Genomic DNA, 16560 nt, shown 5'->3' on the forward strand with positions numbered 1-16560 from the left:
AGGAGCATGTCTCTCTCTGCGACAACTCAACATTATTATCCCACCACTATGGGCTAGAAAACCCTTGTATATTCCTATTGTGCTAACTGTACAGTGATTTGAGCATTATGCAAGATACTGTAAGGAAATGTCATACTTTGTTCAAAACCTGGTATGAAAGATCCTGTTTACATGTAGCTTTAATATGTGTCTTTGGGTGAACTGATCAGAAGGGGACAGTCCTATTTAGGATGCATTGAGATCCGATCAGACACACATTCAGAGGTGGTCTGGAATACACATGGCCACATTCTTTTATCAGTGTGTACGTGCGTGTGTCTCAGGCCACACTGAAGGATTTTTTTATTCAATTGAGGTTGCATCACATTTACGTGTAAAACAAGAGGAAAGAAGCCATAAATGGGGCAAAATGGACTCGTGTTGATGGAATACACTTAAAACATGCTGTTTGATTTCCATTTGGGCCAAATTGTCAGAACAAAACAAAACGGAAATAGTAATGATGTATGTGTTCATTTGCATACAGTGTGGTGTTAGCCAGATTCTTTTGTTGGAAGCCCAAGGACAGTCCGGAGCAATCTTCAGTTCACAGTCAAAGTATTTATTGAGGTCACATTTGTTGTGTATAAATGATGCAGCAATGCAGTGAAGATGATGAAGAAGTTCTCCGCCGATACTGTCTTGTTCATATATAAAAAAAGGTTTATTAAAGCAAGTACAGCATCTCAGACAGCATGCTATGTCTGGGTGGTTTCAGCCAATAGAATCAGCACACACATACAGCATCTCAGACATGCATTATATAGGGGAGTTGTGTTGATACAACTAACACAGAAGGGTTAAAGAAGACCTAATATGGTTATGGCAGAGCATATACTGCACAACAGGAGAGGGCCTAATATGGTCATGGCCTCTCAACCTTTAGGTTAAAGGTATTTGCGAGCGGCAAGAATCCTCAAAACCCTGGGGGGAAGAGTGTACTGCAGAAGAGCAGATACTACACATATAAAGCAGTGAAGCGCTGGTCTCAGACTGACAGAGCTCAGACAGGATCTCAGCCAGAATGAGCACTGTTTTCAGACAAAAGTTCACATTTATCTTCTGGGTTTGACCAAACTCTGTACAATAAACATACATACGTTACAGAATGTAATTGGCCAGTTTCCAAGACACGGACATACCATATCCATATCTTTGTCCTAGACATGTGATAAACAACCTGTATGTGTGTGTGTTGTCTCGAGGCGTGGAACTAATGTACAGACGTCATAAACATAGAGGAGAGGAGACAAAAGTATCATCTGTCTCTTGCTATCAGTGTTGTGGATTGCTGAAACCGAAGTTCCAAGCCACAAAGGACCAAAAAAATCAAAATTCAGCTGGCAAAATCGTCTTGGTGGTGTTCAATAAAGATCTGCAGGAGTCAGGATTCTGAAGAGCTAAAGACTTCATTGTCCACAATAAGGAGAATTTGTTCAGAAATGCACTGTATGCAAACCTCAAGGATTCTGTCTTACAGTGGCTGTGTTCTGTCTTATTGAGGTGTCTGATTTAATACATTAAGATGTTAGAATTGAAATATACAGTGTGATCATTTGAAAAACATGTTTTGAACTCAGTCTACTCTGGGCATTGGAGGGTAAAGGTCATATAAGAGCAGGACCAGCTTGAATAAAACCATATGTGGTGATGTTTTCGTAGGGGCCCCTGAGACGAGGGCCCGGATAGACCGGTCAGTCCACCTACTTGTATAATTAAAGGCTGTTGAGTTTTCTGAAGACAACAACATATATGTGCAATAACATCTGTGATTGGTTGAAGTGTGTAGCAGATGTCCTCTATATATCTAGGGATCAAGGAGAGAAGGAGGGAGATCCGACCGATTCGACACAGGCTCTCCATCAGACGACCGGCGTCTGATTTGATACTAAGCTTGCTAATAAAAGTTCTCTTTAACCTAAGCTTGTATCAGCACAGTTCTTTCTACACCATCATCACACCTTCGCTTGTTTTGACGAGGACCTGAAATAAACATCACTTATATTCATGTTCAGTTCAGGGTTTACCACGCTCCTGGGGCGTCCTCCAGTTCTTTCTACAGTTTCCTACACTTTTACACCATTAGGTAATCTTTTGGCAGTGATCTACCTTGGTATTCCCTATTCCCTGGTTTGGCTGATTTAGCAAAGGTGCAGCCTAAGGGCGCACCCTTTTTATTTTTCTCTTTATTTGTCCCAAATGACACCATTGTTTCTTAATCGCCGTTCATACCATTTTTTAAAAAAGATTAACAAAACATAATATAAAGTAATAAGTGCATAATACAAAGTATAACAGCATAACACACAATAGTATTGTCATTAAGTGCACTTTAGGAGCATATCAAAACCACGGTGAGATTATAAGAACATTCAATTTATGGTAAAGCACACAAATATGAGTTATAAAAGAATACTTGCTTAAAGGCCACTGTCAGGCAGTAAGACCACATGACATTATCAGGGTCAAATTCACCACACAGAAAAGCAGCTCCCAAGACACCTGCGTATGAGTCATAGGAAAGTCCCAGAAAGCCCCTGATAAGAGCACTGATAAGAATACTTTATGAATCCAGTGAGCCTGTGATTCTCGTATTTCTACCACAGCTTCACACTCAGCAAAATCAACTATTGGTTACAGCTTTTTCTCAAGTCATCACATATCTGCTGGGAAAAATTATACTACATCAGAACTGGTTTTCACTAGTCATATTATCTTTACGACTCTAGGCTATGAAGAATCTGAAAAAGCTTTATTGACAAGTACGATTTTACACATACAAGGAATTTGTTTTGGTGATGTTGGTGCATGACAAATCTTCCAAAAAAATCAAAAAATCAAAAAATATAACAATATAAAACAAGGAAGTCCAAGCTGAGCGTTAATGTTAAGCATGGAGTTATGGCAATGTCAATGTGACAAGTAGAGGCAGAGGTGGAGTGTGAAGAGTGTCGGGGGGGTTCCAGGCCTTCTTGATAAGGCTGACAGCAGATGGGAAAAAACTGTTCTTGTGGCGTGAGGTTTTGGTTCTGATGGACCGCAGCCTCCTGCCAGAGGGGAGCGTCTTGTGTCCGAGTTTGTGTCCGGGGTGAGAGGGATAAGCCACAATCTTTCCTGCACGCCTCAGGGTCCTGGAGGCGTACAGGTCCTGAAGAGACGGGAGATTGCAGTCGATCACCTTCTCTGCAGACCGAATGACACGATGCAGTCTGCCCTTGTCCTTGGCGGTGGCAGCAGCGTATCAGAAGAGCACCATCATTGTCTTTGGCAGACTGAATTTCTTCAGCTGCCGTATGAAATACATCCTCTGCTGTGCTTTCTTGATGAGGGAGCTGATGTTCGGCTCCCACTTGAGGTCCTGGGAGATGATCATTCCCAGGAAGCGGAAAGACTCCACAGTATCAATGGTGGAGTCACAGAGGGTGATGGGGGCAGGTGAGGCTGAGTTCTTCCTGTAGTCCACAACCATCTCCACTGTCTTTAGAGCATTGAGCTCCAGGTTGTTCTGGTTGCACCAGATGATCAACCTCCCACCTGTAGGCGGACTCGTCACCATCAGAGATGAGTCCGATGAGAGTGGTGTCGTCCGCAAACTTCAGGAGCTTGGTGGACTGGCGACTGGAGGTGCAGCTGTTCGTATACAGGGAGAAGAGCAGAGGAGAAAGAACGCAGCCCGTGGGGGTCCGGTGCTGATGGTCTTTGAGTTGGGAAACAAAACAACGCGCACCAACACACCGAGGCAGACATCCACGGCGCCATCTTGGAAGGACATTTGTTCAGGTCATAAAAGTGCAATAAAGATCGTGGGATGAGAACACATGAGATCACTTTAAAGGAAATAATTGTTAAATTACAGTGGGGAAATTAGATCTGCTCACTAGTGGTCCCTTGAGATGTATATGGAGATGCATTGTAATGCCAGGACAACTTTTTGAAAGCTCATCCCCAGGACCTTACAAGTGTTTCCAAAGATGCCACTTTACATGTCAGTGCATCGATTTTTAAATGAACTACACCTCAGACAGGTTGGTTTCAAAAGAGGTTGAGATCCCTATTCCTCTAACACACATAACAACTGTGAGTGAAAGGACTTTTATAACCCAGTCTAAGTATGGTAGTGTAACACAGTGTTTCCCAACCTTTTTGAGCCACAGCACATATTTTACATTAGAAAACTCACAAGGCACACCACCAAACAATAATGTCACAAAAAGTATATTTAGTGAAATATAATAAAAATCTAGTCTCAATTTACTCCATTTACTTACTCAGTGTGAAACCTGGGTCTGTTTAGTTGAACACAAAGCAACTCACCATTACCCTGAATGTAACTGTTGTGATTAGTGGGAGCCCTGCACTTGTTTCTCTTCAATGAGAAGGCTTCATCGCCTCATTTGCAAGCCAGTGGTTGGGAAACACTGGTGTAGCATACATGAGCTTCTGACATATCATAGATTGTAATAATGATTTTCAGCTGCTGTTACTGTAACTAAATAGTGCAACAAAATCATAAGAATGAAGAGATAGAATCAAGTACAAGGTTTTGTAAGCTAAATTAATGACAAACAATTTAAGATCGTGGGTGTGGAATGAAAATCAATCTTTTAATGTTCATTAAGCAACACCCAAATGAGGAAGTCACATAGGCCCCTAAAGGAGGAAGTCACCAAAACTGTGACAAGTGGCCTATGCCAAACCAGCTGACTGTGGATTATAAAATGGAGTTTAAGTTCTTCCTCACTCAATCTGTGACAATAAGGATGGGACTTTGAGGACTCTTAAGGACTTTGGACTGGTGTGACATCAATAACCTTCAACTTAACGTCAACAAAACAAAAGAAATAACTGTGGACTTTAGGAAGAAACGGACACCACACAACCCACTCACCATCAATGGCAGTGCAGTCTGTGAAAGGCACAAAGTTCCTGGGAGTGCACATCACAGATGACCTGACATAGACCACCAACACCACATCCATTGTCAAGAAGGCACAGCAACGCCTCCACTTCCATCCCCGGATGAGGACAGCTGACCTTCCCCCCTCTGCCCTCACCACTTTTGACAGGGGTGCCATTGAGAGCATTCTAACCAGCAGTCTCTCAGTCTGGTATGGCAGCTGCACTGCTGCAGACAAGAAGGCACTACAGAGAGTGGTGAGGACAGCGGAGAAGATCACCAGATCACCCCAACCAGCACTCCAGGACTTATACCCATCCTGCTGTTACAAGAGAGCAACCAATATTTTCAAAGACACCCAGCACACAAACTGTTCAACCTCCTCCCATCTGGAAAGCGCTAAACTACCAGACTCAAAAACAGCTTTTTCCTCAGGCCATCAGACTACTCAACAATAAAATCCCATGATCATTACACAAACTAAGACCAACTGACTGTCAAAATAATTTAAAATAACTCAATGTTTGCACTATGCTCTCTATATGCACAATATTATACATGTTTACAATTGCATCCCCATGTTGCTTCTGCATTTGCACTTTCTATATTGCATCCTTTATTATTGCACCTCAATAACATGCCTCAAAATCTCTCTCCCTCTCTCAATTAGATGAATAACATTTTAGCTACAGCTTTTTATTTGAGTTATATGATCAAATTGTTGATTTTTTCACAAATTGATTTTCAGTTATTACCAAGAGATTTAAATCAGATTATGCTGTTTGCTTGCCTTGCTTGTGTGTGTGTGTGTGTGTGTGTGTGTGTGTGTGTGTGTGTGTGTGTGTGTGTGTGTGTGTGTGTGGCAAATGGGAAAAACCAGACAGGATAACAGGAGACAGATGACTCCTCTGTGATGACTCTTCTCTTGTCTGTTAGTGAGGTCTGTTACTTTAGATACACGCCTAAGACAACACACACACACACACACACACACACACAGGTTGTTTATTACATGTCAAGGATAAGGCATGGACAAAGCATGGTTACGTCCATGTCTTGGAAACTGGCCAATTACATTCAGTAACATGTATCTGTTTATTATATGAGGTTGGGTCAAACCCATGAAGATAAATGTGAACTTTTATCAGAGATGTGTGCTCGTTCTGATGGAGGTCCTGCGAGACCTCTGTCATTCTGAGACCAGCGCTGCTATGCTTTACCTGTGACCTCAATAAATACTTCGGCTATGTTATAATTAGGCTCCACTTTTATTCTAATTAGGCTCCATTTTACTCACTGTGAATTATTACCTTTTTCTGTACTCACGCAAATCATCTGACTATGTATTTATGTGAACCTGCAAATCATACTCCTTAGTTTGAACACTGCGGCATTCTACTTGATAAGACGGGAACCAAATGTGCCCACAGAGTCCTCTCTTATCTGTCAAGGTTAAGTCTGTCTCGTTAGATACACGCCTTGAAACCAACACACACACACACACACACACACACACACACACACACACACACACACACACACACACACACACACACATCTTTTGTACTATATTTCAGTTAGTTCATGTGAACTTTGGTTGGCCTGTTCACATCAGAGATAACTGGCCAATGAATCAGACGGTCTTCATCAACAAGTGTAAGTGAGCTCAGTGGAGATGGCATTACTGTATAAATGTTCAGATTTCCATTTGTCCTGAGCATTTTAAACACTTCTTAAAAAATGTAATCTGATGATGAAGATCATATGATATGACCAAAAGCTCTACTCTAGAAAAGCCTATAAATGGACCTTGTGGTGAGATTGCTTTCTGCACCAATGTTTCCAAGGTCAAGAATGAACTTTAAACCCAAACTAATAATATGATAAATTCACTGTGTGTGAAACCTTGCGATAGCACAGTCACATTATGCCACTGTGCTTACATTTGACTGCATTAAGTCAGGTGCTGCACTTCTCTTTAAAACCTAACAATGCTCCACATCACAAGGCTGCACAAATGTCCTCCACTTTGCTTGTTTGATATTTAGTGCCTGTGCATAAAAGAGATGCAAAACTGCATTATATGAGGAAACCACAGCCTGCTGCTCTGAGAATCAACAGCTGGCCTGTAAAGCACAATTCAACTTTAAAACCTGCCACCAAAAATCACTTGTCTAATCTCCACACCCACACCATGTTTAATTTTGTTTTGAACACAGACTGACTCCCTTGCAGCAGCCTTGAGCACTTGTGCCTTTTATTTCGACAAATTGTGTTCTTAGGTAAGGATAGAAGAATGAAATGTTTCACTGTCTTCATTTCTAGTTGCAGTTACTATTTATATTAATCAACTGACATCTAGTGTAATAGAAATATTGTTTTCTGCCTTATGTTGGCTAACACAAAGAGCCTCATGGGCTTTCACTTCACTATTTGGTCATGATAAGACAAACCTTGAAGTGTGCTCTGTTCCCCACGTGTATGCAAACCAGTTCTATCTAAAGGGAGACACTTAGTCTGACTGTTCAGATATATGATGTGTTAAGCAATACTTAGACATTACTATTCTTTACGTAAGTAGTGTTATACTTACACATTGTACCAACATCTTTTCTGATAGCAGATTTGTGTGTCAGATTTGAGTAACCTCAACATGGGCTAATCATGTTTTTATCCTTTTATTCATCAGAGTTTTCTCATTCATTTAGATTACAGGGGTTGTGTACACAACATAATGGGAACAGGTGTTTTACACAGCTGGATGCACTCACTCACCAAAGGCAATGTAGAAAAAATAAAAAATGAGTAAGGGACTTGTTATACATAAAAAAGCTTTAAAACTCATATTTGTATACATTTTTTTGCATTTGGAAGATAGAGCAATACATTTGCATTTGGTGATATATGGGACTCTAATCATCACTCTAATCTAATCACGACATTAATAAAAAATGACATTTTAAACTATGGACATATAATCGTACTTTTATTTCCTTCAGCTCAGTTTCCAAAAAGTTATAAAAATGACAGATAAAATGATTAAAAGTGTTATAATTGGCTTTGTCTGGAGATATCATGTGTTCTTATTGTGTACTTTTCTACTGCACTTGTGTAACCTAATGTATGTCCTTGTACTACAGAGCCACTGTTGATCACCTCAGCACTGTTTTCCCTGTTGTCAAACTGGCCTCTGTTGGACTCGGGGACTGTGTTCAGTCCTGGTCTGACCATATTCACTGGGAGGCTGCTGAGCCCAGTTCTGTTGACTGTGGTGTAAACACCAACAATCCCCCAACGATGGTCTGAGCTCGGCGTCAGATCGGACTCAGTCAACTAATAGGGCCGGTAGCTGCACAACTAACTGAGTTAACTTGCTAACAGTAGCTATGGCTACAGCCATATATAGCTACAGCAAAGAGTACAGTGAGCATGGTGCTACCCTGTTTGTTTGGAGTGATCTTCAACAGGTGGTCACATATTACACATTGCACCTTTAAGTTAAGTAAACGTAGCACTTGAGGTTGGGTGATAATGACAAAGTTGAAACTAAATGTCAAGAATAAATGGGTGACTGCCTTTTATAAAAAACATTCAGTTTCTTTGTCCTAGCGTTTATTATTCTATTACTATAAGTGATGTTTTCTTGTGTTTTTCCTTCCTCAAACCTTTTCTTGCTTTGAACCTATACAGTTCCTTAGTCACCAATGCACCACAGCATGAGAAAAACAAGAGATAGAAGAGCAGTCCCTAGTAGGTCCCCGAGGGCTGTCAGGTAGGGTATTGAGTAACTGTCAGGGTCTTTACCCCTCCGCCATAGACAGTGGACCATGCAGTCGGCGATACACAGAAGGGAGCAAACCTAAGAGGTAGACAAAACGTGATTGTGTAAAGCAGTGATGAAGTACGCAGAGAAAAAATAACCACACGTTTGACTCACCTGAACCAGGGAAGCAGACAAGAATGCAACAGTGAAGAGAGGACTGGGCAAAGTGTGGCCTCCTTTCATCAGGTGAATAGTGTGTAAGAAGACGAGCTGACCGGGGATGACCAAAAGAAGCAGAACCTGAGCAGATCGATGATTTGCTCCTGCCATGACAAACCAGAACATCAGAAGAGTGTGTGTGTGTGTGTGTGTGTGTGTGTGTGTGTGTGTGTGTGTGTGTGTGTGTGTGTACTTGTGCATCTATCTTTGTAAGAACCAATTTGAGTTCTAGACCTTGGGAGTAGGGACATTCTTGGAAAGAACGGAAAGTTTGGATGATCCTCACAGAACTTCAGAACTCTGTTCGATGGTTCAGACTTGGTTTTAAGGGTTAAGTTAGAATTAGGTTAGGGTTAGGGTCTATGCATTTAGTCGTGATGGTTAAGGTTGGGGTAAGGGACTGGGGAATGCATTGTGTCAATGAGGGTCCTCACAACTATAAAAGAACAAAAGCGTGTGTATTAGGTGAAGGGACGACAGGCTGCTTTTATTTAAATGTTTTGCTGCTTTGATCTTTACCTGAGCCAAAGAAAGTGCGACAAGGGCTGTAACAGCTCTTACGGTCCTCAGGAACCTCTCCAGGGGAGAAATTCAGATGCAAATTGGTAGAAATACGACTAGACTGAATGGAGACAAGGTTTCCTCCAATACCTGAATAGGAAAGTAAAGATGGGTGCAGGGTCAACAATAAGGCTATATTTGCAGGTAATGTGTGATCGAGCCTTTTGTTTGACATGCAGCATAAACAAAGAAATGAGCATATGAGATTGAGAGGGGGTTGGCATTTCTATGGAGCTACTAGAGAATCCAGAGGGGGGTGGGGAGTGCAGTGAGGTCATGGAGTGTCTGAGGCATCTCCATCAATAATGGAGATGCTGGCACATTTCCAAGATATGTGTCTGCTTCTTGAACTGGTTCAAGGTTCATTTCTTTTTCATGATACAAACATAGGATTGTACAACACAACGCAAGCTGTAGTCCCTTTGTGCTACTCGCAAAACAAAAATGAATTAAATGAATGAATAAATAATGAACTATTTTTTATGCACGCTCTCTCTCTCTGAAACTGAGAGGATGGTGATTTGTGTCAACACATGCTGGAAAATAACCAAATAACATGACAGGATTTATCAATGATTTTCTTTTTTCTGCATCGTCACAAAAAGTAGGCCAAAAATGCGCTACTCACCATTTATGACTGGAGCATAAACTATGATTGCAGCAAGGTTTGGATCTGACACAGTCTTGTCCAGAATAAGTCCTCCAATACTGAAAAGAAAGACAACCGAGAACATGTTTTTAGAAGCTCTACATATTCTGGTGGTACCACAACTCATTAACAGTCTCAGCAAAACAATCTGGGATCTGTGCAGGAGAACATTTTGAAAGAATTGTGATGCTACAATGAAGGAACTCTTGTCTCTTTATCCCTGTCTTCACCATAATATTGATTTACATTATGTGGTCTTACATTTTGTCCCCATAAGGAAGGCGAGTGCCCACAATGTGAATGTGTAAACAGATTTATGTTCCCACAATGTAAGCAATACGTAGCTACACATGCACACACATACATCAAACGTGTTTGTCTGGGAGTTGAGAGAATTCCTCATAATGAACATCAGCATGTTTGGTCATGCCTGTAAGTCTGACTGCTGCTGATAGTGTGTACAGTATGTATGTATGTGTATAGCATTGCTTCGTATATGGATGACAATGGAGTTGAATTCTTGTTCTTTAAACAGAAACAGTTCAATCTTTCTGTACTTTGACTCACGGTGACAGAAGGGAAATGATTTTATTAGTGTTTTATCTGAAAACTCAAGACCTGAAACTTTTAATATCAAGGAAAAACCTTCCAGAATTACTGAATTGATAAACTTCAAACCCCGCTCTACCTTTAAATGTACACATTTCAAGCAGTGTGAATGTGTGTGCAAGCTTTCCAATAGGTCAGCTATTAGACTGAGGTGAGTACCTGCTGATAACCATTGCTGTAATGATTGGTTCCCAGCCTGTGCGGAGCAGCGTTTGACTGGCTGGATGTTTGGAGGCGATCACCACCCAAACAGGAATCAGGCACAAAAATAACAGATCCACCAAGTACAACGCATAAAGATAGAAATCTGTCAAGAGAAAATGTTATTATTTTTTAGCTTTACTTTCAGTTAGGACCCAGTCTAAAGCTATGGTGCATTTCTGATCATTGTGGATGTCTTAGTGCCATCTGTTGGTTAAAATTGAAACTAACATGACCTCTGGGTCCCGGGACATTAACTGTATCATTCTGCATTGCTCTGGTGTGTGTTACAGGTTCACATTGGCCAACTCTTCATCTCTCTTTACCTATGAATGAGTAGAACCACTGACTGAAGCATGCCAGCAAGGCGAGAGTGATGAGATCACCAAAGCTGGCTGCCAAGGGTGTAGCCACATTGTCCGGGTTGATTCCTAACCTCTTGGAGCCAATGATCACTCCCACCATAATGATACCTAGAGAGGTTAATGACAAGGTGGCATGTGTACTGTTAGAAAGAACTGATAAGCTTACTTTAATTTCAGCCTGAATGAAAGTAGAATGAAACTCTTTATACACGAATAATCACTCCTTAGTTTTGATTATAAAAAGAGAAATTAATGTGGTGTAGGAGCAAAAAAAGAACGTAAATTAGGGCCTGGAAGTACCTCTTCTGAATGCAATCTGTAATTCCTACAGACACCTCGGCCTCTGTGGCACTAAGTTTGATGTAATCAGTCCACATCACAATTCAGATTGTGGGTTGATCAGAAGACATTCTGCAACTGAAAATGATAAAGCCCACGCAGACTTTGTTTACATTTCCTAGGTGCTGTAAGGGAAATTCTCCTCCTTGATTGTTTAGAGTTGCAAATTCTCTGAAGAATTACAGACTCTGTGCGATGAATCAGGTCTCTTTAATACACGCAGCATGGAGGGAAGACTCATGTAGAGTGTTCTCTCCAGATCTCCACGATGTCTTGACTTTAGACTGTCTGGCAACAACAGGACAACTGGTTGTCACACACACCTGGTGTTGGTAAATCATGCCTCCCTCAAAGCAATGACCATTTGAGGATGGCACTGATCTTTTTTTAGGGTTTTATACTGCACCATAAACCCCCTCAGGCACAATGAATTGCACCCTAAATTGCCCCCCTCATCCTGTTTCCCTCATCGCATGTCCTTCTGTCCTCTCCCTCACCTTAGGAAAAAGGGCCACAAAAATTTGTACAATTCATAGACTGATTCCTGGGATTAGAAAATCATCTAATTCCTACAGTGACAGTCCTGTTCATACTTGGAGTGCAGCTCTTGGCTAAGCTTTTACAGCTTAATAGCAAGAATTAATCAGTAACATCCTTATGCAGAAATATCACTGAAAATGGGATGTGGAATGCTGGTCCTCAATAGAAACACAGGGGTCAGCACCTGTAAATGTATAATGCATGTGTTATAGCCAATAAAACTTAATGAATATTCCTGAGGTCACTGGTGAAGCTGAGAGAGAGACCCATGGACACCAAACGTTTGAAAGGATCTCATGGTGACGTGTGTTACCTTGCAGAAGGGAAGCCATAAAGGCTGTAGACACACTGGCTGAACACAGGAGCATTAAATGATGAAAGGGCATCTTTCCTTCTGCCATCCAGCCCAACAGAGTCGCCATCAAAGAGGCTAACAGGCCGAGCACCGTGGCTTGAAGCTGTAAAATGGGGGTGGCAGTAAGGAAGTCTTCACAAGTCTTAGAGTGCAATAAAACTATGCAGATAAACAGCTAATAACACAGAAATGGTTCTTTGGAAGATGAAATCCACATAATTGGTCACAAAGCAAACGCAATTATCGTACCTGCTTGAGTGCCAGGTTCCCAGTGATCAACATCCACTTTTCTCTGACAGGTTCTATTTTCCCTGTGTTCACCTGACAACATCAGATATATATTCACTCATTCATAAATGAAAAACTTGAAAAGTCGACATTCCCATGACAACAGGGCAAACTGATGAAGATGACATGATATGACTGAAATGCTCAAACAGCCACCAAATGGATCTTGAGGTGAGAGTGTTTTTTCAGCTGATATTCCCAAAGTAAAGTTTATTTTTTTATGGATATTTTAACACACACAATAAATAAATAGAAATATTTTATGTGCATGTTGCCAATGAAGAAGAATGCTACTCTATACAGATTGTGAGTATGTCAGACAGTCAACTGACACATTTCACACAATGCTTTGGAAAAAACACAAACCATCAAAACACAAAGTCATTAATTAATAGCATAATGATTTTCTAACTTCCCTATACCTGACTGTAGCACCAAGCCCATTGGTTCCTACTAAGGGTGTAAATCTTAAACACTGGACACAAAAATATGATTTAATTTTTAAAAAACCTTAAAGAATTTCCTAAAACAGCTGGTCACTGCAGTTTTCAGCAAACGTAACTCGAATATTGCATTTGTTGGGACTATTTACAGCTGCAGATTAATCCGCACACCAGGTCCTCTGAGAATTAACCATGCAATCAAATAGAGTTGTAATAGAATACAAAAATCTGAATCAGAATCAGAATCAGATATACTTTATTGATCCTGGGGGAAATTGTTTAAAAATGAACTGCAGTGTCCATTTTCATGCTAATGAAGGAACATCACCCAGTGCAACGGTGTGGCTCCTTCGTGTATTTTCAGTCAGGCATAAGATATAATTATGAGATCAAATTTTTAAGGGAATTAGACATTTGGCATGTTAATGACTGAGTCTGATAATATCTGATCACTATATTCTCTCCTTTTCCAGTAAAACATCATTTCACATTGTCTGAATTGTTAGACTATTGTTACTCATTTGTCCTGCAGGATATTGTACTGCAAGTTGATCGGCTGCTGTGTTCTTCACAGACATGTGAGGAGTTTCACAGTGAGGACAGAAAACCCATGATGCAATAAGGCAAAAATATAATTCTGAGAAAGAGGTTGTAGTTACCCTGACTATCAGTTTATTTATTACTCACATACACTCCAACGCTTTTGCCCGTCTGTGCACAGTCTCCAGTCACATATTAAAATGTCACTGTATTCACTGCTTTGTGTTAAATGTTGTTTTATACTGTATGTAATGATCTTAAAACATCCCACTAATGCCTCATGGTAGGTCTTTATAAGAGATCACTTTATGTGTGCATCATGTTATGAGTGTGAGTGCGTGTGATTACATTGGTGGCTTGTGTGCACGTGTGTGTGTGTGTGTGTGTGTGTGTGTGTGTGTGTGTGTGTGTGTGTGTGTGTGTGTGTGTGTGTGTGCGTGTGTATTAGCTTCTGCACACTCACAGCAGTCGAGAGTCTAGAGGCCAGAGTCATTTCCAGGTTCCCCTTCATACCTAACACTGCAGGGACCAGGATGAAGATCTCTGTGATTTCCTGGAACACGTCCCAGTTCTGCCATGAAACACACAGTGCAATATATAGTCGAAAACTTATTGTAGAAGAATGACCACAGTCAACACCACAAATGTCCCATGAATCATCTTCATTTTCAACAGGGTGATCTTCATTTTAAATAAAAAACTTTGAAACTCCTGTGTTTCTTTGGTAACTGATCCCAGTACAGCAGAACCCCATCCTGTATCAACAAAATGCCAGTCCTCCTTTCTCTCTGTCTCCACATCATCCCTACATTTCTTCCTAACTCTCCTACACCGTGTCCATAACTTGATCTCATCCCATTAAATTTTCTCTTTCCTTCCCTCTGCACTCTCTCTCTTCATCTGTAGCCTCCAGACATTTGGAAAGACAAGAAATGATGGCCTCACTTAGATCATGTAAATTCTAAACCACTTCTTTGTCCTCCTGGTCCTCCTGCGAGTCCTCACCTGAACCACATCAAGCAGCATCCCAGCAGAGACTGTCCCAAGCCCAGCCAGCAGAAATGGCACTAGGACTTGAAGCACCATGGAGCAGATTGACTCAGCAGGTGCACCAGAGACATCCGCATCCTTTGCTCTCGTGGATCGACTGAACCTTGAGCTACCATAGAGTTTGCTTGGGAGCAGAAAGTCAGTCTCAGTGTACTCCTGTGGCTCATAATGGATACTGGTGTTGACTGGTGAAATATTCCCATTAGAGCTAAAATGTTGTGGGCTTTCAGAGTGTTGAGTTGAGGACAGGTTGGATCTGTGTTGCTGGCTGGTGCATCTGTCCACAGAGCCACTGGGGTATGGTTCCTCATCTTGTGTCTTTGGGACAACCATGATGTCAGGTTGGTTTTGGGCAGGATGTTATTCCTGCTGCTGCTGAGTAACAGTGGCACCAAAAGTCACAACCAGTTGGCCTGAAGAGAAAATGAGCAACACCAAAAAATGATTTGTTTTGAAAGGGATGCATGGTTGACAATGAGACCCAACTGAGTGGTTATAACTAGCTTAGCTGTTGAGTCAGGCTGTTTCAGAGTCATCTGACGGCACAGCTCGCCTGCATTATCATTCTTCATGCCTGAATCCCCTCAGCAACACTGAGGCTGCATTGTCTGATGGAGACAGTGCACTTCATTTGAAATTCCTAAGAGATGAACAGATACTAAACTGCTGAGGTGATCACATTGCGAGCAAAAAAAAAAATTTCTTTTTAACGCAAAAACTGGCATGTCAACAAACATACTTGGCCATGACGTATCAAAACATAACTAAAATAGGTCTGCTGAGACCTTGATGGAAGTGTACATCATTTCATTGAATTAAATATTCATGGTTATGATACATCAAGCAGCCTCCAATCATCAAAACCTCAAAGTGGTCAGAAAAGTTACAAGCATCACAGTGTTGCAAGTCAAAAACCAGCTAAATCATTCATGTATTAAATATTATCTATAAGTTGTCCTGCCATGCTGAACCCAGAGATCTGCAGCATGATACATCAAACTAACACGGTATAATAAACTGATTTCCACAGTTACAGACCATGATCAAATAGTTTAGGCCAAAATAAGAACATATCCCATATCTCATATCAAATTCATTGGATATGGTTAGTTGCACTTGGTCTCAGCAGCATCTCTGTTCACACACAGACACACACACACACACACACACACACACACACACAGCTACAATTGATGTGTGTAGGTACATACACACATACTGTATATAAAGTATATTTAATTTGATTGTCTGAGCAAGAGGACTCAGGCAGAACAAAAGGTGCCTTACCCTTTAATGCGAAGCCATGGCAGAAGAAGCAGAAGCATCAATTCTCACACTCCACTGCGAACCGTCACTCTTCCTCATGGCTTCTGCCGTCCTCTGAATGGTATGCTGAGTCTCCAGTGTGACATTGTCCCAACCTACATCCTACACACACACACACACACACACACACACACACACACACACACACACACACACAAAGACACACAGACATATTGACTTTGGGGACATAATATATGTACATTCACTTCCTGGAGACTTTCCCTAACCACTATTTACCTTAAATTAACCACTGACCCAAAAATCAGTTTTTGCATGGCTGACATATAGCCTCTATAAAACAACTGGATGCACACACATATTTGACAGTTGCTTGTAAAGATCAGTCAAAATAATAATAATGCTGGCCTGTGACTAT

At 41.1% G+C, this 16560-nt stretch overlaps 1 protein-coding gene across 1 annotated transcript; it reads right to left on the minus strand.

The window, feature by feature from the left end:
• Nucleotides 1-8630: 8630 nt before the first annotated feature.
• slc41a2a (solute carrier family 41 member 2a) lies at nucleotides 8631-15191 on the minus strand. The gene is made up of 10 exons (XM_076733428.1): nucleotides 14814-15191; nucleotides 14272-14379; nucleotides 12787-12858; nucleotides 12496-12640; nucleotides 11265-11411; nucleotides 10897-11044; nucleotides 10108-10187; nucleotides 9438-9569; nucleotides 8874-9022; nucleotides 8631-8795 (listed from the first exon to the last, which is right to left on the minus strand). The coding sequence occupies exons 1-10, from the start codon at nucleotides 15189-15191 to the stop codon at nucleotides 8631-8633; spliced, it is 1524 nt and encodes a 507-aa protein (XP_076589543.1).
• Nucleotides 15192-16560: the final 1369 nt, after the last annotated feature.

Source organism: Chaetodon auriga, chromosome 6 (genome assembly GCF_051107435.1).
Source record: "Chaetodon auriga isolate fChaAug3 chromosome 6, fChaAug3.hap1, whole genome shotgun sequence".
Taxonomy (NCBI): Eukaryota; Metazoa; Chordata; class Actinopteri; order Chaetodontiformes; family Chaetodontidae; genus Chaetodon; species Chaetodon auriga.

Bases quoted from the DNA above. Each gene is read 5' to 3' on its own strand.
- slc41a2a (XM_076733428.1), bottom strand. From the start codon at position 15,191: ATGGTTGTCCCAAAGACACAAGATGAGGAACCATACCCCAGTGGCTCT. The intron at 12,641-12,786 runs GTACGATAATTG...CCCATTTTACAG, and splicing joins GGAACCTGGCACTCAAGCAG to CTTCAAGCCACGGTGCTCGG. The intron at 11,412-12,495 runs GTAACACACGTC...TAACCTCTCTAG, and splicing joins TATGGCTTCCCTTCTGCAAG to GTATCATTATGGTGGGAGTG.